We start from the raw sequence: 23754 nt of genomic DNA, 5'->3' as shown, positions 1-23754 counted from the left end.
GAAATTTTTCTGAATTTTGTTAAAATGATTATGCAGGGAATATGTGTTTGTATTATTCATATTAAGGTAACAGCATAGTTTACTAATTGTTAGATTCTTTGCATTCTTCTCAATACCTGTGAGTGTGAATTAATATTTGCCCTATGTGATGTTGATTTGTTTTTACTAGGTCATTAACTAAGACTTAAAGAAGTTAAATCTCATTTGCTCTGTGCTGTATTTTAAAAGTACATAAGTGTATGTATAGTATATTTTATGTCATTGATGGGGCAGTCTTTTCCATTTACTTGCAGATTAAACAACCAAAAAACTTGTATTAATATCATTATCTGTTGTTTAGGAAAACTTGCATTTTGGCTTTTTCTTCCATGATATTGCTGTTATTGAAATGATTTTTTTTTTTTTTTTTTTTTTTTTGAGACAGAGTCTCACTCTGTTGCCCAGGCTAGAGTGAGTGCCGTGGCGTCAGCCTAGCTCACAGCAACCTCAAACTCCTGAGCTCAAGCGATCCTCCTGTCTCAGCCTCCCGAGTAGCTGGGACTACAGGCATGCGCCACCATGCCCGGCTAATTTTTTCTATATATATTTTTAGCTGTCCATATAATTTCTTTCTTTTTTTTTTTTTTTGAGACAGAGTCTCACTCTGTTGCCCGGGCTAGAGTGAGTGCCGTGGCGTCAGCCTAGCTCACAGCAACCTCAAACTCCTGGGCTTAAGTGATCCTACTGCCTCAGCCTCCCGAGTAGCTGGGACTACAGGCATGCGCCACCATGCCCGGCTAATTTTTTGTATATATATATTTTAGTTGTCCATATAATTTCTTTCTATTTTTAGTAGAGACGGGGTCTCGCTCTTGCTCAGGCTGGTCTCGAACTCCTGACCTCCAGGGATCCACCCGCCTCGGCCTCCCAGAGTGCTAGGATTACAGGCGTGAGCCACCGCGCCCGGCCTATTGAAATGATTTTAAGTGCTTCTTAGATATAGAACTTTTTAGGTCAACAGGAGGCAGAAATACTGGTTCCAAGACATCTGGATGCTGAACATGTTTTGCACAGGCCTCTCTGAGGATGTGGCCTTGCTTATGATGGATGGAGCAGAGTTGGGTATTTGTTAACATTCCTTTAAATGAAAATATGTAAAGGTGTTCCTGATGATTGACAAAAAACTATGACTATAATAAAGCCTAATAGGGGGTGGGACAGCAAGTATTGAACGTTTCATTGTCACCACAGCTATATACCCTTGAAGGAACCCAGCCCAGGCAAAACTCTGCTGAAATGCTGCAGTTGATTTTGCCATTTGCGTCCACGTTTATTCCTTTTTTTTTTTTTTTTTTTGAGACAGAGTCTCACTCTGTTTCCCGGGCTAGAGTGCCATGACATCAGCCCAGCTCACAGCAACCTCAAACTCCTGGGCTCAAGCGATCCTCCTGCCTCAGCCTCCCGAGTAGCTGGGACTATAGGCCTGTGCCACCATGCCTGGCTAATGTTTTTCTATATATATTTTTAGCTGTCCAGATCATTTCTTTCTATTTTTAGTAGAGATGGGGTCTCGCTCTTGCTCAGGCTGGTTTCGAACTCCTGACCTCGAGCAATCCTCCTGCGTTGGCCTCCCAGAGTGCTAGGATTACAGGCGTGAGCCACTGCGCCCGGCCTTGCCTTGTATTTTATGTTGTCTCATTGTAAGAGAGCTATGTTAGAGTCTTTTTTTTTTTTAAGTTTTTTATATGATATATGAATTTTTCTATCCTTTTTGAGTCTTTATGGTTTAGGTAAAAAGGGTTATAACTGGGATTTTATTTATTTTTAATTTGATTTTTTTAGTCCATTTTGTTTATTTTGATTACTAATATCTTTGGATTGATTTCTGCCAAACTGTTTTGTTATTCCTCTTTCTGATTCCTCTTGCCTGTCCTATCTTACTTTTATATTGATTCGGTTTTTAAGATTCCATTTTGCCCTCTCCCTCTGCCCCTCCCCAATCCTGTCTCTCACACACACTGCTTTGGAAGTTATACACGGTTTTTTTATTTCAGAATATTACAGGAGTATAAACGTTTTGGTTGCATGTACTGCTTTTTTTACAGTTTGAGTCAATGTTGTAAGTGTGCCCATCACCCTGATAGTGTGCATGATACCCATTAGGTGTGAATTTACCCAACCCCTCCTCATCCTCATTTAAAAAAAAATGTTTATACTTAACACATCAAAGTCTAATTCCTATAATAATCTTCTCACTTAATCTCCCCAAATACTAGGACCTTAGGATACAGTAAATCAGATTATATTTCTTCATTATTATTTAGTATTCTAGTTCTGTCTTTTTCAGGCCTCAGATTTACGTTGTGCAAAGTCAATGTTAAGTTTACATTTGTCCATATGCTTACAGTTTCTTTGCTATTCAGTCCTTCTTTTTGGTTATTTTTTTAGAAGTTCCTTTATTGAAGGTCTCTTTGTTACCCTTGTTCTTGAAGGACACTGTATCTAGGTGTACAATTCTAGGTTGACAGTTATTTTTCCTTAGTAACTATAAGATTGTATCGTGCTGTCCTTTGGCTTGCATTATTATTGATGTTTTAAAGTCTTGGTGCCAAATAGCAATTCCTTTTACTTCTCTGCGTCCAAAGGTAGATTTCTTTTTATTTTTCATATTTGGGTTTATTGTATTTTCTCAATTACAGAATTCATGTCTTTGATCAATTCTGGAAAATTACCAGTCATCATCTCTTTGAATATTATGTTCCTTTCTTGTTTCCTAAAACTATGCTATGATTGGACATATGTTAGACTTTTTCTGCCATGTGTCTCTGTGCTGCTCTCTTTGTGATTACTTCAGATGCTCTGATTCATTGGGCATCTCTTTAGCTCTAGTATGTTACTAGACCAATTCATCAGGGTTTTTTTTTTTTTTTTTCCCCCAAAGATTATGTTTTTCATTTACAAAAGTTATTTGGCCCTTTTAAAACTCTGCCTAGTCTGTTTGGGGTTTTTTTTTTTTTTTTAGTGGTATTTTGTTTTTTGCTCACATGTTCCATTCTCCTTTATGGTTCTTTAAAAGTTTTAAATATACTGAAATATACTTAACATTCCATATCTGAAATCTCTTGGGTTTTAATCTCTGTTCCTTGTTTCTGTTGAGTCCTTTTCTTTTGTTTTTACTCTTGGTGGCTTGTTTTCTTGCCTGTTTTATATGTTTAGATTGTGAATTCTTGTTTAGCTGGGTTCTGTGCAAATCATACAGACAAATCACACATCCTCCCTCGGATAAAATTTGCTTTTGCCAGACACCCCACAGTGTAAGTAGCCTAGGAATACTTTTAGGTTCGTTTCTCAGCCTGGAGCTTTCCAGATTTATTAGGGTGAAGATTTAGCTGCTAAAAAAGAAACCAACAATAAATGACAGTGGCTTAAACAAGAATAGAGGTTTGATTTTCATCATAACAGTCTGGGCATAACAGCACAGGGCTGGCCTCGCAGGCAGCTCCACTGTTATCTAGGACCTGGCTCCTCCCTTGTTGCTCTAGTACCTCTGCATGCTGCCTTCATCTTCAAAGCCCAGGATGACTTGCCACCTTATTTCATTCCAGCGATTGGGAAAGGGTTACAGCAGAGCTGACCGAGAACAAACTGAATGGCACAAAAAGGGTGGAGAGAACCAGGTTTATTTACGCCGGGCTCAGAGGGGGCTCGCCACCAAATTCTGAGCCCCGAACAGAGTGTGTAGTGATCTTTCATACATTTTGTTTTAGGAAGGTTGTAGGGTACAGTTAAAATGTGCTTAACGTTAATGGGGCAGGGTCTCGAGCGACCCCAGTTCCTGGTATAGAGTTTCTGTGGAATTTCTTCCTGTCTTATCTTACCATGGCAGATAAAATTGCTGCAAGCAGTTTACACAGAAGCAAGAGCGGCAGCAGTTGAGCAGTTACATAGGGGCTTGTTCATGAGGAGGGGTTTTGCTTAGTGGAATTTTGCTTTTTTCTAATCAAAGGACAAAAGGGGAAGAGGAAGATACATTCTGGAAATGGTACACTTCATTTCTATTGGCCAGAATTTATTCATATACACATACCTACCTGCAATGGAAGCTGGAAAGTATATTCTTTGTTCTGAGTAGTTACGTGCCCTGCTAAAAATTATCAGTTCTATCACTGTAGAAGGGAGCGTATAATAGAAACAGTCAACAACCAGCAGCGTCTTTGACTGCCAACACAAATAGAAGGCATTTGAAATCTAAGCCCCTGTGAAGGCAGGTTTTCAGTCACAAACTGTCGGGGGAGAGATTCTGCCCCTACGTTCCCTTCCCTAGGGACCCAAGCTGATAGAGATAGGTTTCCCTATTATTGCCATTTATCATTTATCTGAGGTGGGTTTTAGAAATGGTCCACCTGGCTTTATGCTGGGGACTCTCCACTTTGCAGGGACTCAGAGCTCTAGTTTCTGTAACTCCAGCTATATGTTTATTTGGAAATATGGCTTATAATATTTTATCTAGTATTTTTAAGGTAGGGGAACTTTTAAAAAAATATTATTTAAAGATAGCTAATATCTTCCATATTTATACCTCCTTTTGTGTAGCCTTATGCAATGGCTGTGTGTTTCTGGTGCCCAGGTAGGGGATGCTGTTGGAAAAGAAGCTAGGTTAGGAGATACAGTAGAGGTCAGATGTTGTGTTTGTTGGACTACCTCAGTGCTAGGTAAGAATACCTAGTTGGATGGTGTATTTATTATCCTAGATTGTTTGGGGGAAGTGACATATTGCTGAAGATGCCTAATTTGTTGTGTGGCCCTTAGAATATTTACTTTAGTAAGTTAGAGCCTACTTACTCACTTTTCCCTGTCTGTGTTGGGTCTCCCCAGTAGCCCTTTCAAAACAGTATTCCCCTATCTGAAGATGGAGAATGTAAGAAAATTCAACTTTCTTCTCTCTATATTTGGGATTATTAGTATTAGTGAGAATTCTCATCGGTTTTTTGTGTTTTGTGTTGATTTTTTTTTTTTTTTTTTGACTTAATAGAGTTCTGGAAGGTATATGGGGTGAGGATAGGAACTTGGCCTTGCTCTGCTCACCTCTCTCAGATTCATTGGAAGAGTCAGGTTCTGTTCTATAGCATTGTTTCAATGCACCATTGATTGTAGCATTATTTTTTTCCCTGAATTATCATAAGTCTTGGTCCTTATTTCTAGATAATCTTCATTATCTGTTCAAATTACTGCAGCATATTCTATTCTATGGACATACCACTGTGCAAGTATTGTGATGTTTTATTATTTTTAAGTTATGCTGTAAAAAATAAATCTGCAGAGATGTTATTCAACTGTGTGTTATTGTGCTTTTCTTGTATTATTTCCTTAGATTGAATTCCTAGGAGTAGAGTTGTTATGTCAGACTCTAACAAATATCTCTGAGTCTCATTGCCTATTGCTTTCTTCGTTTTCAAAGGTTATACCAATTTAGATTATCACATAAATGAATGAGTATACTAATTTCACTGTGGCCTCGCTAATATTTGGTGGTGGTTTCTTTTTCTTAAAAATAAAAAAAAAGGCTGTAGAATAATCTGAAGGTTGTTTAACTATTCATATCTTTTATTATTATAGCATTTTCCCATGAATTAGTTTACTACTTATTTTCTCATCTGTGAGTTGTAGGTGCTTATACTTGCCCATTTAATGGCCTTGATTTTCATATATATGCAAACAGTGCCTTTATAAAAGAAAATTATTAAGCTTCACTTCATATTTTTACATTTTATGAAGCCATTTTTACAAATCTTTCATCTTTTAAAAATCACATTTAATAATTTAAATTTTAATATTTTATATTAAATCTTTTGGTTTTAAATTGAGAAGATTATTTGATAAATATTTTATTCTCTTTTTTTGCTAGCTTTCTGTAATTTTCTTTATTCCTTTTGTAGTTCACTGTTGGTATATAAAGGTGTACTCTAAATGCATAGTAATTAGGAACATTTTTTTTTCTTTTTTTTTGGTAAAGACAGATCTCACTGTGTTGCCCAGGTTGTTCTCGAACTTCTGGCCTCAAGCAATCCTCCTGCCTTGGCCTCCCTGCGAGCAATTGTCTCAACCTCATTTATTGCAATTCTATTTTATCATCTTGTTTTAGAAAATTGATTCTCTTATATTAAGTTTTTCTATATAATTGTCTAATGGTTTTTAATGCCTAATAAGGACAGATTTTATTTTATTAAAAATGTTCTTTCATAATTTTGTTTAAATTTTTATTGTTTTGTTTCAGAAAAGATTTCTACTGAACAGTCACTAGGAATGAATAGCTCTTAATTTGTTTGATTTAATTTTCTGTTTTCATATTTTGCCTCTTCCCTTATCAATTCTTTTAAATCTTCTAAATAGGTAGTCATCTTTATAAAGGCCCTATTTTATCAAGACTTTGTTTCTGAATATGTATATTTTTGCTATTGTAAATGAGATCTGTTTTTCATTATGGTTTCTTGCTGTTTATTACTGGTAAGAATTTAGTAAACAGGTTACTTAAAAAGTATGCTTTTAAATCACGAGATTTTGATGAATTTTCAGTTTGAAGAAATAAAATTCTATAGTTTTTTGGTTTTTTTTTTTTTGTTTTTTTTTTTGTTTTTTTTTTTGAGCTAACTTTTAGATTCCTAAGATGGATCCTTGGTTTGGGCAAAACCACACATTCTATTACAGGTTTTGAACATTGAACTTTCTTTAATAATAATGTTTTGAGCTCTAAGGTCCTAATGTCAGAACTTTACATCTCTTAATGAATAGAAACTTAATAGTTGTGACTGTGTAACTTAACTGATAGCAAACTATTTGACTTAAAACATTAATGAAATTTAAATAAGTAGAAGAAAATATTTGCTTCATGATTTATATCTTTACCTGTCATTTATACAGTTTAGCTACTCTTCTGTTTGTAGGTGGAAAACCATGAATTCCTTGTTAAACCTTCATTTGATCCTAATCTGAGTGAATTAAGAGAAATAATGAATGGTTTGGAAAAGAAGATGCAGTCGACATTAATAAGTGCCGCCAGAGATCTTGGTAAGAATGGGTCATTGGAAATTGGAATAATTCTTTTGTCTACACAACGTCCACACTGGTGCCAGAAATATTTTACTAATTTCCCATCCCAAAGATGACACATTCTTGCCAAACAGAAATTACCCAGTAGGCCCTTGCATGATATCATTTAAATAAGACCTATTTTAAATACCATCTCTGCTGTAAGCCTGATCTCCTAGGAATAGTTCATTGATTCGTTTGAGGCGTTCTAACCACTTCATTAATACCAACATTTTTTAAAATGTCTGTCTTCCATACTAGGTTATTAATTCCCCAAGGGTTCACACTTTTATTCTAGATTTCTAAACAACTTTTTCTTTCTTTTTTTTTTTTTTCAGATTTTTTTTTTTTTTGAGACAGAGTCTCACTTTGTTGCCCAGGCTAGAGTGAGTGCCATGGCGTCAGCCTAGCTCACAGCAACCTCAAACTCCTGGGCTCAAGCAATCCTCCTGTCTCAGCCTCCCGAGTAGCTGGGACTACAGGCATGCACCACCATGCCCGGCTAATTTTTTCTATATATATTTTTAGCTGTCCATATAATTTCTTTCTATTTTTAGTAGAGATGGGGTCTCGCTCTTGCTCAGGCTGGTCTCGAACTCCTGAGCTCAAACGATCCACCCTCCTCGGCCTCCCAGAGTGCTAGGATTACAGGCGTGAGCCACCGCGCCCGGCCATAAACAACTTTTTCTTTAACCCTTTTTAAAAAACGTTTGTTGAATGAATAAATGAATCCTAGAATGTTGGAACTAGAAAACCCCTTGGAGCAGTAATATTTAATCTTCTAGATAATCTGATTAAAGTTATGGATCCTCTTCCCAGAAATATGCCCATACCTACATATATTAATACAAAAAATTAGTCTGTAGTTTTCATGGAGAATCCAAATATGGACTAGATCCTAGATTAAGAACCTTTGCCTTAAAGCTATTGAAGTCCACCTTCCTCATTTCATAGCTAAGTTACTGTATATTTTCTTTTTTTTTTTTTTGAGACAGAGTCTCACTTTGTTGCCCAGGCTAGAGTGAGTGCCGTGGCGTCAGCCTAGCTCACAGCAACCTCAAACTCCTGGGCTCAAGCGATCCTCCTGCCTCAGCCTCCCGAGTAGGTGGGACTACAGGCATGCGCCACTATGCCCGGCTAATTTTTCTCTCTATATATTTTTTAGTTGTCCATATAATTTTTTTCTATTTTTAGTAGAGACAGGGTCTCGCTCTTGCTCAGGCTGGTCTCGAACTCCTGACCTTGAGCGATCCACCTGCCTCGGCCTCCCAGAGTGCTAGGATTACAGGCGTGAGCCACCGCGCCCGGCCTGTATATTTTCTTAATGATTTAAAAGTACTAACATATTTCTGTCTTTTCACCATATGTTAATTTGATTGGCTAGAAATTTTTCCACTAAAGAAAGAATTCTATTGAGAATATGTCATCGTATACATTAATTATTGCCTATTCTTGGTCTATTTTATTGAATGCTAATGAGAAAATTAATGGCAAACATCTATTTTTACAGTTTAAATTAAATTTAATTTCATTTTAGAATTAAATAGGTTTGTTTTATAAAAGAATTATGTTGAAAGCAACATAAAGAACACTCAAATTGGGAAGAAACACTGTGAAAAGCATTAGGCTGGGAATTGGGAAACATGAGTTCTAGTTTTAATTTAGAAACTTTGTGAAGCTTTTTACAAGTTTCTGGTTTTCAGCATATTCGTTTGTAAAATTAATAGGTTGGATTCAGTGCTTGGTTTCTTAGACCTACATGTCATCAGAAATACCTTTACACTTTGAGGATATGAGCTTCATTTTAGAGTTGTGATTTTCATGGTATCCTAAGTTAAATAAATATAGTATTCCATGAATACTATTGTCTTTCACATTTGACAATGTTGCTATTGTTAATATTATGCTAAAACACATATACAAGCAGCAAACTGCATCCTATACTGGTGAAAATGGTCCTTTGGCCAGGTACATAATCCCAGCACTTTGGGAGGCAAAGGTGAGGGGATTGCTTGAGCCAGAAATTCAAGACCAGCCTGAGAAACATAGCAAGACCCTGTTCCAAAAAAAGGGTGGGAGGGGGAGGAAGAAGAAAGAAGAAGAAAAGAAATGGTCCTTTGTTTTGAAACTTTGATCACTGATTGATTAGTCTTTCATTGTGGAACTACCCTTTCCCTCTGAATGTTTTAAGAGATCCTGTTGTTCAGATTAGTCTTATTTTATTTTCTGCATGGGTCACAACTGTCCCTTTCTTCACTGGTCAAGTGAGATCTGTCATTATTTTATGTTAGTGTATGTTATGTTATATCATGTCATGTCATGTTATGTTCTGTTTTATGTTATGTTAGAGACAGAGTCTTGCTCTGTCGCCCTGGCTAGAGTGCAGTGGTGCCATCATAGTTCACTGCAACCTCAAACTCCTGGGCTCAAGCCATCCTGCCTCAGCCTCCCAAGTAGGTGGAACTATAGGCACACACTTGGCTAATTTTTTCTATTTTTTGTAGAGACAGGATCTCACTCTTGTTCAGGCTGGTCTTGAACTCCTAAGCTCAAATGATCCTCCACCTCAGACTCCAAGAGTGCTAGGATTACAGGCATGAGCCACCACGCTGGGCCAAGATCTATCTTTAAGTGTTTGCTGCTACTAATATTTGATAGCCATGTTTCAGCAAATAAATTTGTAGATACTATCTCTCTCTTCTGATTTGTGGTCTGAAGATCACATTGATGAATGAAATTGTGAAGAGAGGACATATTTATAAAAACTCAAAAATCTTAGTTATATAAAAGTCTAACTGATGAATCAGATTGTTTGCTTTGTGACGTGTCTGATACTTAACAGAAAATATATATATTAATTTTCCTAGAGTTTCATTGTCTGAGTCTCAAGTTTTTGTTTGGAAATTGTATTTGGTCACTTTAAGTATACACTATGTTATTAATGTCAAGGAAGTGGTTTGTTTACGAAAAGAATCTTCATGCATAACTCCTTGAGGGTGGGCCGTGTTGTAGCCCATCCTCATGTGCCCACAATATCTGGGATGGTATGTATTGCTCAGTGCTCTGTAGCCTTGCATGGGTTTACCCAGAAAGCAGCTTCCACATAAGAAGCTGACATTCCAAAGGGAGTTTAAGGATTTTATAGCTATCCTTAATTCATGTAGTTTTCAAGTGAAATAGTGTTTGAATCTTTTCCAGTTAGATAATACTAATCATTTTGGCAGTATAGCGTCATGTCATAAAAGTATGTTTTCTACTATCTAGATTTAATACTTTTAAAGAGTTACACTGTAAAATGGCTGTAGGTATTTATGGCATACTTTTTCTTTTTTTCCTGATTATGAAGGCTTGGAGCCTGGCAAACAGATTAAACTGGATTCCAGTGCACAGTTTGGATATTACTTTCGTGTAACCTGTAAGGAAGAAAAAGTTCTTCGTAACAATAAAAACTTTAGTACAGTAGATATCCAGAAGAATGGTGTTAAATTTACCAACAGGTTTGCAAGTCTATGTTGTATTTTTAAGCCTTCGGTTATAATACTTCTCTGATGTAATGTGAATGTTTTATGATAGGGAAGTTTTACCTTATTCATTGTTCATTAATATGGGAAGGCGGAAGGCATTTATCCTTTCTCTTTCTGTACGGTTCTAGAACCTGTGACCTTCCCTACTCAAACCCCTCCTGAATATTCCCAGAACTTTACAGGCAGCTTTTATATATATGATCCTCTTTCATCCATTTATTTAGCAAGTATTTTGAGTGTCTATTACATGCAGACATTATTCTAGTTGGTCGGCGACCCAAGTAAAGAATACAGTCTGTTTAGTTTGTTCCTCATAACAACTTTCTGAAGTAAATAGGACAGGTATATTTCTCTCATTTTACAGATGGAGAAGCTGAGACTTCAATTCCTGTGCGTTAGACGGCTAATATTGGTGAATGCTTAAACCTAGATGTTTTGTTGTCAAATCTAGTTGTGTTGTTTTCCAGCACACTGTATCTCTTCCTGGTTCAAGAAATGTACATATTTTAGCTTAGATAAAACAACTTTTGGGGTTTCTAATCATCTTCAAAACACCCATGTGTATATATAAAAGAGACTGTGCCGAATGGCCTCATGGTTCCAAAAGTGAAAAATTCACTCATAGATTGTGACCTTCACCTCTGCTTTTATGTCTTGCAGCTCATCCCTTCACACAGTGGTCTCACATTTATGTCTTTGCCTCTTGCTTTGCTTTAATTCTTTCTACTTGCGTGTAGAAAGAATTCTTTCTACTTGCGTGTAGAAAGAATTCTTTCTAGTATTCTAGTATTCTTCCATAGTATTCTTTTTGTGCTGCTGCTTGCCCTGTTCTTGAGCTATCCATGTCTACTATGCCATTGACTAATTTCAAGTTCACAATTTTTGCCTTGGTGAACTGATTTCCTCCCACTTCTAATAATTACTTCTCCCTCTTTCCTTTCTGTATGTCCCATCTTTTTGTTCCTAATTTCATTCTCTTCTTTGATGCCAGTGAATATTTTTTCCTCACTTTATTCTCATCTGCCTTCAATATTTTTATATTTCAAACTGTAATTCATTTTCTCTTCAAATTGCTCAATAATATTTAGTTTTTAAAACATTTTCCTTATTTCGAAAACTTTCAATATCAAAAGATAGTTACGTTACAGTAATGAGAAATACTGTGTGTGTGTGTGTGTGTGTGTGTGTGTGTGTTTTAAAAGGGGTGATGGCCTCCATTCTAAATTAGTATTGCATTTTAATATTTTATAAAAGGGCACAGATCAGAATTTTGCTCAAGGGAGTAATTGTTATAGCAAGAATTATGCCAATGTTTCATTCCAAACAACATTAAAGAACATTAATAAACTGAATTCCAGCCACATTTACCCCTGATGAGTTGCCCATTTTCTACTTATATTATCATTTTATTGTTTCAGTGTTTCATAAGATAGATACTCTGGATATGTTTTATGTAGGACACATTACTTCTAGTAGATGTTTTAATATTTTTAATAACGCCATTATCTTGACTTGCAGTAAATTGACTTCCTTGAATGAAGAATATACCAAAAATAAAATCGAGTATGAAGAAGCCCAGGATGCCATTGTTAAAGAAATTGTCAATATTTCTTCAGGTAAATTTAATAGAACCAATACATTAAATGTTCTGAATGTGACCTGGTTTTTGGTAAAAAAATTATCAGGATATTTGAAGAGTGTTTTATGGTTTTTGTTTTTTAAAGCCATCACATACTGTGACTGTTTAATATCTTAGGCTCTGTATAAAATAAGGCCTGCTGTCTTATGGTAGGAAATGTAACTGGAAATTACTCTTGGACATAAAAAGGCAAGATAGTGTAGGCCAAGGAATGGGAATACCCTAAAAAGCAAAAAATGTGCAAAAAAGCTTAAAACTTACTATAGTTGTAACAAGGAAAGGAAACACCAAGGGGGGCTACAAGACACTAATGTCTTGGAATATATACGGATTCATGCTCTAGATTATGGAAATAAATGCTACTGAAAAGAAAATATAAATTAAACATGAGGCAAGCCCTTTTGAATTCTATGCACTGTTTTGTAGATTTTTAGAGTTCATTCTAGAGGCATTGTTTGAGATGATTTTCTTGTAAATAAAGGCACTGTACAAACTGGCACTATATTATTGCCCTTAGAATGAAATGAATGTATGTTTAGCACAAGGTAGGTGGTGACGTGTTAAGTTGGCAGGCTTTGCCTATCATAGTGCATATGTTGACTGTAACCTTTATTGTGCCTTTCAAAAATACACTAAATATACCATAACCAAGTAATCAAAGTTATTAGCATCACTAATCATGGGACAAATGACATTATGTATTTCCTGGTATATTATAGAGGGAAGGAAACAATATCACTTACGTAGTGTTCTTGACAAAAATATTTAAACTGATTATAAGCAAGAGGGAAAAATTCAATAAATTTAGATTGTGGGACATTCTTTTTAAGTCCTGAACTTTTAAAAAATGTCAATGTCATGAAAGCAAAAAAACGAATGGACAGGACTTAGACAAGACAACCATATGCAATTGCAATTGTGCTTATCTTCCTGTATTTTGTCACTCAGGTGTCAGGCAGCAAATTTTTAATGCATGCAATAGCTTTTAAGTTTTAATACTCAAGCACAGTAAAATCTTGAAAATATTTTAAGTTACAATTAGAGATCTAAATTTATGCCAAAATCCTCTGCATATGATACTGATGAAAAAAATAAAGCTCAATAAGCAGTCTTACAGTCAGTTTGTACATGCACAGGCCTTCCTGGTCACATTACAGCTTGCTACCTGGTGCTTGCATGTTTCTTATGATTTTGAGATGCCATTCTGGTTTCAGATTATTTAAAAAAATTTTTTTTTTAATTTCAAAATATTATGGGGGGGTACAAAGGTTTTTGTTACATGGATAGCTTTTAAATGCCTAAGTCAGGGTTATAAGTGTGCTTATCACCCAAATCGTGTTCATTGTACCTGTTGGGTGGATTTTTACCCCTCCTCTCATCCGACTCACCCCTTCTTGATTTCCAATGACTTTTATTTCTGTGTCCATGTGTGTTCATTGATTAGTTTCAAATTATTAGAGAGTACGTAGGGTGTTTGTTTTTCTATTCTTGAGATACTTCACTTAGGATAATGGTCTCCAGTTCCATCCAGATTGTTGCAAAAGACATTAATTCATTTTTTTTTTTTTTATGGCTGAACAGTACTCCATGGTGTTATATATACCACATTGTGTCAGATTCTTAAAATGTAGGAAAAGGGCGTGTCTTAATAATTGAGTATATTCCTTGGATATTACTGCACTCTGCTTCTCTTCCCTTAATCAATATATTATGAAAACTACTCCTTGTTTTTTCTTTTTTAAAGCTCTACCTCATGTCTTTATAACCAGCTGTATAGTTTTATATTTTATTGGTAAAGGAAGACTTCTAATTTTGAAGTCTGTTCACAGTAGGGAAGGATGTAGCAACACATTTTAACCCCATGTTGAGTTTTAGGTATTCCTTTCAAGTTTTGTTACAGCTAACTTTTGTTAATTTTAAAAAAATGTATAAATTAGGAAGTGGGTTTTGAATTCCTGAATGGCAGAATTAACTCTATTCTTATAACTTACATCTATATTATTCAATATTCCTGTGTACATTTTCTGTTTTTATTTTTATTCAGGGTATGTAGAACCAATGCAAACACTCAATGATGTGTTAGCACAACTAGATGCTGTTGTCAGCTTTGCTCATGCATCAAATGGAGCACCTGTTCCGTATGTACGACCAGTCATTTTGGAGAAAGGACAAGGAAGAATTATATTGAAAGCATCCAGACATGCTTGTGTTGAAGTTCAAGATGAAGTTGCATTTATTCCTAATGATGTATATTTTGAAAAAGATAAGCAGATGTTCCACATCATTACTGGTAAAGAACTTAGTTGATGGATTTTTGTGGGGGGAGTAACATTTTCCTTTTTTTTATGTGGGAGTAGAAGTATATTTAAAATTGACCAAGAAAATCCCAGTCCTTGACATTAGAAAAAGAACATGTTATTCATAGCAGTTAGTAATATATTCACATTTGGATTAGAGGGAAGATTTGGAAGGTGGGATTATAAGCTTATGAGAAAATATTGTAATCACAGAAACTTCTGTTCCAGGAGTTCAGAGTGTTTAAAAATGAACATCCCTTTACCCACAAAGCTTTCCTTTGAGCCAGTCATTTCAATAGTGCAGTCATTGAAAGTCAGGCAGTATTGGCTACTGGAGGACCTCAGCTTAGAGTAGGAATTATTTTAAGACATGGCATTATATTTATGTGAAACTCAAAAAAAAAATAGCCTTGCATATAGATTAATGTAGCATGTGTCAGCTGAGGTGTTTTGAGAGATTTTAACCAGATTCTAAAAAACAAAAAGAAGTAGAAGTCTTTGGGCAAATGTTTGGGAAAGTCAGTGATTATATTTTGTTTCCCCAAATGGGTTTTCAAGTTGTTTGTATAATCTAACACTAACAAATAAATTGCACATTTGCCAAAAGAAAAGGGTCATGTCTTAGGGCTTTAGTGTGGGGTTTAAGTGATTTGAAGAATTTGACCATACTGATCCATTCACTAGTAACCCCATTTACTAATGAGTAATGGTGTTGAGATAATCAATTTGGCTTATACTGCTTTTCTGGAAGTCATTAAGTTATCCTGTAGGCAGCTCTGTGAACCATGGGAAAATGTGTGTGTGGTCTTTCTAGGCCATAGTCAAATTACAGGTAAAATATATTTTTCATTGTTCCTCTTGATGAAAGGCCCAGTGTTGATTTGTCTGAAGACATAATAATAGAATTACTTTTAAGGGCAGTAATTTTGTTCACATTTTGGGCAGCCTGTGGTTTTGCTTCTGGTGTGCCATATCAGTGTGACCTGGGTGAAACATCATCAATGTACAGTTTAGGACTAACAATCCATTTATTAGTAGCAGAATGAAATTAAAAATCTTGCTTTTTGATATAATTTGTTTTATAGGCCCCAATATGGGAGGCAAATCAACATACATTCGCCAAACTGGGGTGATAGTACTCATGGCCCAAATTGGGTGTTTTGTACCATGCGAGTCAGCAGAAGTGTCAATTGTGGACTGCATCCTGGCCCGGGTAGGGGCTGGTGACAGTCAATTGAAAGGAGTCTCTACATTCATGGCTGAAATGTTGGAAACTGCTTCTATCCTTAGGTAGGTACATGTCACAGTCCTCTGAAAATGGAAATATATGTCTGTGTCCTGTGAGAAGCACATTTGCAGATTTATCTATAAGACATTTGAGAACAATTATCTAAGGTTAATCATTTTCCTGTGAACTTCATGCACTTTATATTATCTTAAACGGGTAATTGGTGATAGTTGTAGAAAACTCTCATTTTTAAAGTTGTTTCTTTAAGGTATCCAGTAGTAGCCCCCCTTATAAATCTCCTCCACTACCATGCTTTTGCTTGCATTGTTTACACGACCTGGAATGGTCCTTCTTACCCTTTACCATTCTGTCCAATCTTTAAGTCCCTAATGACAAGAATTCTAGTTCTCTGATGATTTTTCTTTGAACTCCTGCTCTTTGACCTGCCTGTAACTTATTAATTCTTTATTTTAGAGTTTACTGAAATGTTTTGTCTTATTTCAGTTTTTAGGAGCTTCCTTGAAGACAGGGACTATGCCTTCCATTTCTTGGTATCTTCTAAAGTACTTTGTATGTAGTAGGTCGTTAGTAAATTATGTGTTGATTTAACTTTTGAGAGCTTCCATTGTTTATGAGGAATTATAAAAGCAGTACGAGTGTTCTGTATAGAAATTAAGCAACAGGTTATATTTACAGCTTGTAAGATTAAAGAAACAAGCAAAAGATGTCAGGTGGCAATTCATAGAAAAAGAAACAACCAGTGAGCACATGGAAGACTATCAAATTCTCTAATTAAAAACAAGTTTCCTTCCTTACATTTGGTTAAAACTGAGAAAAGAAATGGTAATATCTGGTATTGGTAGGGCTATGGCAGGCACACAATTTACATAACCACCAGCAGAGTATATGATTGTCCTTGTCATCATACTCTCATCCTATCTTCATTTGGTTTTATTTTTTTTAAATCTTAGCTTATTTGATTGGGAGGAAATGAACAATAGCTTCTTTATTTGGAATTTCTTTGATTACTACTAGTCTACTAGTGTTATTCACCATTTGTTTTCCCTTCTATCCATTATTTATGTTCATGCCTATTTTTTTCTGTCGAAGTACAAGTGGTTTTTATTGACTTTGTTTATATAGTAAGATAATCTGTTATGTTTGTGGCATATCTTTCCCAACATATTGTCTTAATTTTGTTATTTGCACTTCCACATTTAATATCATGGAAAATTTTCATGTAATTATGTGCTTAGGTCTGCAACCAAAGATTCATTAATAATCATAGATGAATTGGGAAGAGGAACTTCTACCTACGATGGATTCGGGTTAGCATGGGCTATATCGGATTACATTGCAACAAAGATTGGTGCTTTCTGCATGTTTGCAACCCATTTTCATGAACTTACTGCCTTGGCCAATCAGATACCAACTGTTAATAATCTACATGTCACAGCATTAACCACTGAAGAGACCTTAACTATGCTTTATCAGGTGAAGAAAGGTGAGTATATATCATTGGTATACTATACATTTCAGAATATGACAATGGGAAACTTTTTATAGGACACATCTCTTAATTTACAGTCTGGAGGCAGGAACATGGTACATTATCTATATTTCTTTTTCTTTTTCTTTTCTTTCTTTTTTTTTTTTTTTGAGACAGAGTCTCACTGTGTTGCCCAGGCTAGAGTGCCGTGGCATCAGCCTAGCTCACAGCAACCTCAAACTCCTGGGCTCAAGCAATCCTCCTGCCTCAGCCTCCCGAGTAGCTGGGACTACAGGCATGCGCCGCCATGCCTGACTAATTTTTTCTATATATATTTTTAGCTGTCCAAATCATTTCTTTCTATTTTTTAATAGAGACAGGGTCTTGCTCTTGCTCAGGCTGGTCTCGAACTCCTGACCTCGAGGGATCCTCCCGCCTCAGCCTCCCAGAGTGCTAGGATTCCAGGCGTGAGCCACCTCGCCTGGCCCATTATCTATATTTCTGTGTCTCTCATGTAGGACTACTCATTCTAAAGCAATCACAGAAAGAATAGGCAATACTCTTAAACATCACCACGGAGGAATTTTCTACTACCTCCCATGGAATTACGTTTTCTTGTCAAATTAGATACTGGTTAGAATCAATGTGCTTTGAAGTTCGAAGGCTCTACCTGTTAATGTTTAATAAAATCATTATTGTAATTATTTTATGTGTATAAGGGTATGTTATAGAAACAAGTTCATTTTAAGCTAGGGGTTCCAGAAATCCTAAAATTGTTAGTAGTTATTGCATGGGGAACGACTTAACCTGTTGGTATTTCATCCTTTCAGAAAAGTTTATCATTTGTGGGTCTGCCACCCAAATTACTGAATTGGTGAGATTAACATATTGTAAGGCTTTATAAGGTTTTTTTTTTTTTTAATCATACTTTAAGAACTTTTTCATAGGTTATCTCGTTTTTCTGTATTAGTTGGTTGCACATGGATGAGATAGTTTTGATTCTTTTATCCTTTGTTACTTATGCTTCAGTGGAAATCTTTTTGAGTTTCAGTGTTTACATTAATATTATTGTTGTAGAATGCAGATACTTTTAGTGGGTCTGGCAGTGAGCATGAAGTTTTGGTTTTGCTTTTAAATCGTTGTGTTTTGTGTGCTATCGAAATGGGTGTGGAATAGTTTTTTAAAGGCCAGATGAAGTGTGAAGATAGAAAAAATTCATCCTTCACTGTGGATGTGGATCAAACATTTGCTTCTGCTTTATTTTTGTTTGCTTCTCTTAGTTGTGTAAAGTATCCAGCTCCAGAATGCTTGGGATTTATAGCTTGGCCAAAACAATTCTTTACAGTTGATGTATAATTGAAGCAAAAACAGAAACTATAATAATTTTGCAAGCATCACTTGTATTTAAATGCTTGGAAAGAATGTCTCAACTCAGTTTAAGTATTTCCTGCAAATGGGGCTGAGGATAAGCCACCTAGTCTATAAATTTTACTAGTGATTTGGGTCAAAAATTCCATTGTCATGTGCTTGCAGTAGTTCAGAATCAGAGTGACATTATGTGAGAATGGTAAGTAACTTTTCTAAGAAAAGTATTCTAAATTCTGAAATGTATTTAAATGATTTTCCTGAGTTGCCATGTCTAGAAAGTGACAGATCCAAAGGATAGACCAATCGCTCATAATAAATTGGTATGTTTTGAATTAAATGCTACTCTTAATTAGTGGCACTTTTATATGTATTTCTCTTTTTCTTGGTACTTTAGTTTCTCCCTCATGAAATGAGAAAATCTCAAATATTGGGTTAATTTTTCTTCTGATTAAGGTATTTGTCTAGGGCTTTGAGGATTATCTGTTAAGCTTTTCCTCTGCTATTTTAATTTTTCCTACTGCATTTGTCAAGGATAAAATATAACGCGATATGCTAAGTCATAATCACTTTTCAATAGAGGCTTGATTAAAATGCCTTTGTCTAAGTTACTCTGAAACATTTGACTACTGTATTTGAAATAATCCAGAATTCAGTTTCCTAATGACAAGGTAAGAAGTATAAATTCCATTTGTATAAATTGCTGTCTCTTCTCAGCCGATCTCCTACACTCCCCCCAAATTTCTTGTAGGTGTCTGTGATCAAAGTTTTGGGATTCATGTTGCAGAGCTGGCTAATTTCCCTAGACATGTAATAGAGTGCGCTAAACAAAAAGCCCTGGAACTTGAGGAATTTCAGAATATTGGAGAATCACAAAGATACGATGAAACGGAACCAGCAGCAAAGAAGTGCTATCTGGAAAGAGAGGTTTGTCAGTTTGTTTTTGCAGTTATTTATTGTTACATAAACCAGGTCATCAAGATGAGGGGTTTTTCCCCCTTCCATGTGATTCTAGTGTTTACTTTTTTTGATCATTCGTTATTGGCTTTCACTTATATTTCTTTCCATGATAAAGAATACATGTTTCATTTTGATTTCTGTACTGTATACATCTGCATGATCAAAAGGTATCATGTTAAGTACCAGATTTAAAAAGCAAGAGTAAAAGAATATTAATCTAGGTTTAAAATTAGTCATTCAAAAGATCTGTAGATGTCCATCTTTGGTTACTTCATAAATATATCGAGTCCTGTTAAATTACATGTTTACGTAGGTAAGATAATGACAAAAAAATAACATGATTCATAATTTTTGTCCTCCAGTTGGTTAGAATGTAGTTGGGGAGATAAGAATGAATGTGACATAGAGAATAAAGTGGTATATGACATATGTTTATTCAAAAAAGCTGTTTATTGGCAAGATATTTCAGTTTTCATGGGAGAAGTGGGTCTTATGTTTGGCTTTCTCCGAGTAATGGGTCAAATTTGTATGTTTACACAGAAAGGAAAAACCTATGCCTAATGTGGTTTTTTTTTGTTTGTTTTTTTTTTAACTAAAGGCTTACCTGATGTTCTTTAATAATGAAAATAAAAGAATCTCAGTTCACTGCCTAGTCCTGGCAACATTTACTGTGATATACATTATGACAACTTTTTTTTTTTTTTTTTTTTTGAGACAGAGTCTCACTCTGTTGCCCAGGCTAGAGTGAGTGCCGTGGCGTCAGCCTAGCTCACAGCAACCTCAAACTCCTGGGCTCAAGCAATCCTCCTGTCTCAGCCTCCCGAGTAGCTGGGACTACAGGCATGCACCACCATGCCCGGCTAATTTTTTCTATATATATATATATTTTTTAGCTGTCCATATAATTTCTTTCTATTTTTAGTAGAGATGAGGTCTCGCTCTTGCTCAGGCTGGTCTCGAACTCCTGAGCTCAAACGATCCGCCCACCTCGGCCTCCCAGAGTGCTAGGATTACAGGCGTGAGCCACCGCGCCCGGCCTATGACAACTTTTTACTTGTGATGTTTTTAGCTTCTACCAGTGAATTTTTTGTTGTTCTTATTTAAAGGATAGAAACTTGCTTTAACAATAATAGATAATAGGTATGGGTTTTGAGTTTAAAGTCTATACTTTTATCTGTTGTACTGACACAAGAGGAGAAATATATCGTAATTTGTTAATAATTTTAGGTATGGAAGGTTACCATCTTAAATATGAAATGGTTTTTGCATTAGCCCCTCCTCTTTTTTCCTAAAGGCAGTCAAATTTAACAGTGAGGGCTTGTATACCAACTTTAGTGACACTGATGTTAGTAAGTTCTGACAACCCACTACCATCGTGAACCAGCCTGTATTGGCTCTTTAATGTATCAAAATCATAGCTCTCAGTGATCTGGGATTAGGCAGGCTCTTTTATGTAATCCCTGGTTTCCAGTTAGAACAGAAATCATATATGTTTGATAATTATAATTTATTTTGAGCCATGTGAGGTTGATGCTATTATACCCATTTTATGGATGAGGAATGTGGGTTAAGGACTTTGCCCAAGGGTCACATAGCAAGTAATAATGACCATGCTCTTTGGAATGGCAATAACTGGGCAGTAAAATAAAAAGGAAGCATTCTGTGTGTGTGTTAAATTTTCAGTGACTGTTTATGCCTTGTAGTATTCTTTGTCAACCTTGATTCTTTTTTTCTTGGAGGATTAAGTTTATATGTCAACTGTAAAAATGGAGGGATTTGGGAACTACTAAAATTTTAGTTCCTTTGTCATTAGCAAGTGAAAATAGATTTATTCAAGTCCTTTTATGACTTGCTGTGAAGAAATATGGTCAACTAAGGGTTTTGTGATATGTTCTAGACAGTGTATGCTTATAAAAAATAAAGTTTTTTAAATATTGGGTGGTATGTTTACATGGAAATAATTCATTGCTGTTAATGTGACTTTTAGAAAAGACATTTTAATAACTAATGGGACATTTATATGTTTTTCAGCAAGGTGAAAAAATCATTCAGGAGTTTCTATCCAAGGTGAAACAAGTGCCCTTTACTGAAATGTCGGAAGAAAGCATCACTATAAAGTTAAAACAGCTGAAAGCTGAGGTGATAGCAAAGAATAATAGTTTTGTAAATGAAATCATTTCACGAATAAAGGTTACTTGAGAAAATCCCGCCAATGGAATGAAGATACTATTGATAAGCTATTGTCTGTAATACTTTTATATTGTTTCATATTAACCCGTTTTCCATAGTGTTCACTGTCGGTGCCCGTGGGATATCAACTTAATAAAACATTCAGTACTACTTTGCTCTGAATGCATTTTCAAAGATCTTCATTTTGAAAAATGACAGCTATAACTGAGGACTGTTTAAATGGACTTGGGCAATTATAAGCAATATGCTGAATTTTATAAATAAAATCATGTAGTTTGTGGAATTTGAGATGCATCGTATTTCTTTGCAGTGTGACTTCTATACATCTTTGTTCCAAATGGTATGAAAGAAACAGCCCAGAGATCTTGTAAAAATAAAGGATCTTACCAAGCTGGCGGTCACTGTGGAGATCATTGCCAGTATCCCCAGTGTCCCTCTGTTGACAGGAGCCAGGTTGGCTGCGTATGCATTAGCCGAGGAACTTACAAATCCAGAGTTCTAGTGTGAGCCTGTGTCCCCCCTGCCAGTCTCTCGCCCCTAGTCTGTCACGAGACTTAGACATCTGGATTTTAACAAAACATTTCAGATCGGGAACGCTCATTTAGTCTACTACTTTTATCTTACAAGAAAGAGATGGAGGGGTTACTAGTTAGTTGCTGGTCCTGCACAATGTTAGGGGGAAAGGACAGGCTTTTCAATGTAGTGGGATGGTGGTGTATTCATATAAGAACAAATGAAATTAGACTCCTACACCTTCTATAAAAATCAACTCCAGTGAATTTTAGACCAAATATGTAAGGCACAATTATCAGACTTTTAGTGTTTAGTTTTATAGTCCTGTAGAAGATAATAGAGGAAAAGATTCTTAGGTCCTTGGCTTTGGGGGAAACTTCCTAAGTCACAAAAAACACCATTCATAAAGTTTGACATACGTAGCTATATATTGAAATTAAGAACTTCTTTTCATTAAAAGCCACTACAAAGTGAGAAGACGTGATCCATAATGGAAGAACATACTGGTACCACATAAAATATCAAAGAGCTGGATGTGGTGGTGCATGCCTGTAGTACCAGCTACTGGGGAGACTGAGGCAGGAGGATCATTTGAGCTCAGGAGTTCAATGAAGTCCAGCCTGAGCAACATGGCAATATCGCATTTCTTTAAAAAGAAAAAAAATTCAAAGGATTAATATCCAGAATAAAGAATCCCTATAAAATCAATAAGAAAAGGGGTCACTTTGTCTCCATATAACTCAATAACAAAAGACAAGCCAATTAGAAATGGGCAAAGAATCATAATAGATATTTTTCCAAGGAGATATGCAAATGGACAAGAAGTACATGAAAAGATACAGATCAAGGAAATGCAAGTCAGAACAATGAGCTACCAGTTCACACCAGCAGTTAAAGTTAGATGATAAGTATTGTCAAGGAAGTAGAGAAATTGGAACTCTGGTGCACTGCTGGTGGGAATATAAAATGGTGCAGCTGCTTTGGAAAACAGTCTGGCAGTTCCTCAAACAAACATACAGTTACCATAGTCTCAGCAATGCCACTCCAAGATAAATATCCAAGAGGAATAAAAATGTATTTCCACAAAACTTGCACACAGATGTTTATAGCCGAATTATTCATAATAGCCGAAAGGTGGGAAACAATCTAAATGTCTATTAGCAGGTTAATGTATAAACAAAATGTGTCATATCCATACAATGTAATATTCTGCCATAAAAGGAATGAAGTACTGATATATGGTACAAGCATTTCAAGGGTGGCAATGCCAACTGTTGGTGAGTATGTGGAACAACATTGCTGGTAGGTGTAAGATTAGTGAAGTTGAAAATACGCATACAACCCAGCAGCTCTACTCTTAGGTGCATACTCTGGAGATGCTTGTGCACATTGTGCTGCAGTATGTACACAAGAATGTTCATAGTAGCCAAGATCAAGGTGCCAGCAGGAAAGAAAATGGAAGGAAAAAAAAATGTTCAGAATAG

At 35.8% G+C, this 23754-nt stretch overlaps 1 protein-coding gene across 5 annotated transcripts in view; it reads left to right on the top strand.

Annotated features, from left to right (window-relative positions):
* The window catches only part of MSH2 (mutS homolog 2), a 62075-nt gene extending 40035 nt beyond the window's left edge, over positions 1–22040 (top strand). For 2 of the 5 annotated variants that reach the window (XM_069495091.1, XM_069495090.1), the window contains 8 exons: positions 6921–7044; positions 10412–10562; positions 12108–12205; positions 14273–14518; positions 15611–15815; positions 17010–17257; positions 19359–19534; positions 21599–22040. In XM_069495091.1, the coding sequence (XP_069351192.1) occupies positions 6921–7044; positions 10412–10562; positions 12108–12205; positions 14273–14518; positions 15611–15815; positions 17010–17257; positions 19359–19534; positions 21599–21766 (1416 nt within the window). In that variant the 3' untranslated portion in view covers positions 21767–22040. Of the gene's footprint in view, positions 1–6920; positions 7045–10411; positions 10563–12107; positions 12206–14272; positions 15136–15610; positions 15816–17009; positions 17258–19358; positions 19535–21598 lie in introns of those variants that run through there. The other 3 variants (XM_069495093.1, XM_069495094.1, XM_069495095.1) reach the window with 2 other exon arrangements.
* The last annotated feature ends 1714 nt before the right edge of the window (positions 22041–23754 follow it).

This window comes from Eulemur rufifrons, chromosome 19 (genome assembly GCF_041146395.1).
Source record: "Eulemur rufifrons isolate Redbay chromosome 19, OSU_ERuf_1, whole genome shotgun sequence".
Classification (NCBI taxonomy): domain Eukaryota; kingdom Metazoa; phylum Chordata; class Mammalia; order Primates; family Lemuridae; genus Eulemur; species Eulemur rufifrons.
This window is presented reverse-complemented; position numbering and strand designations above follow the sequence as displayed.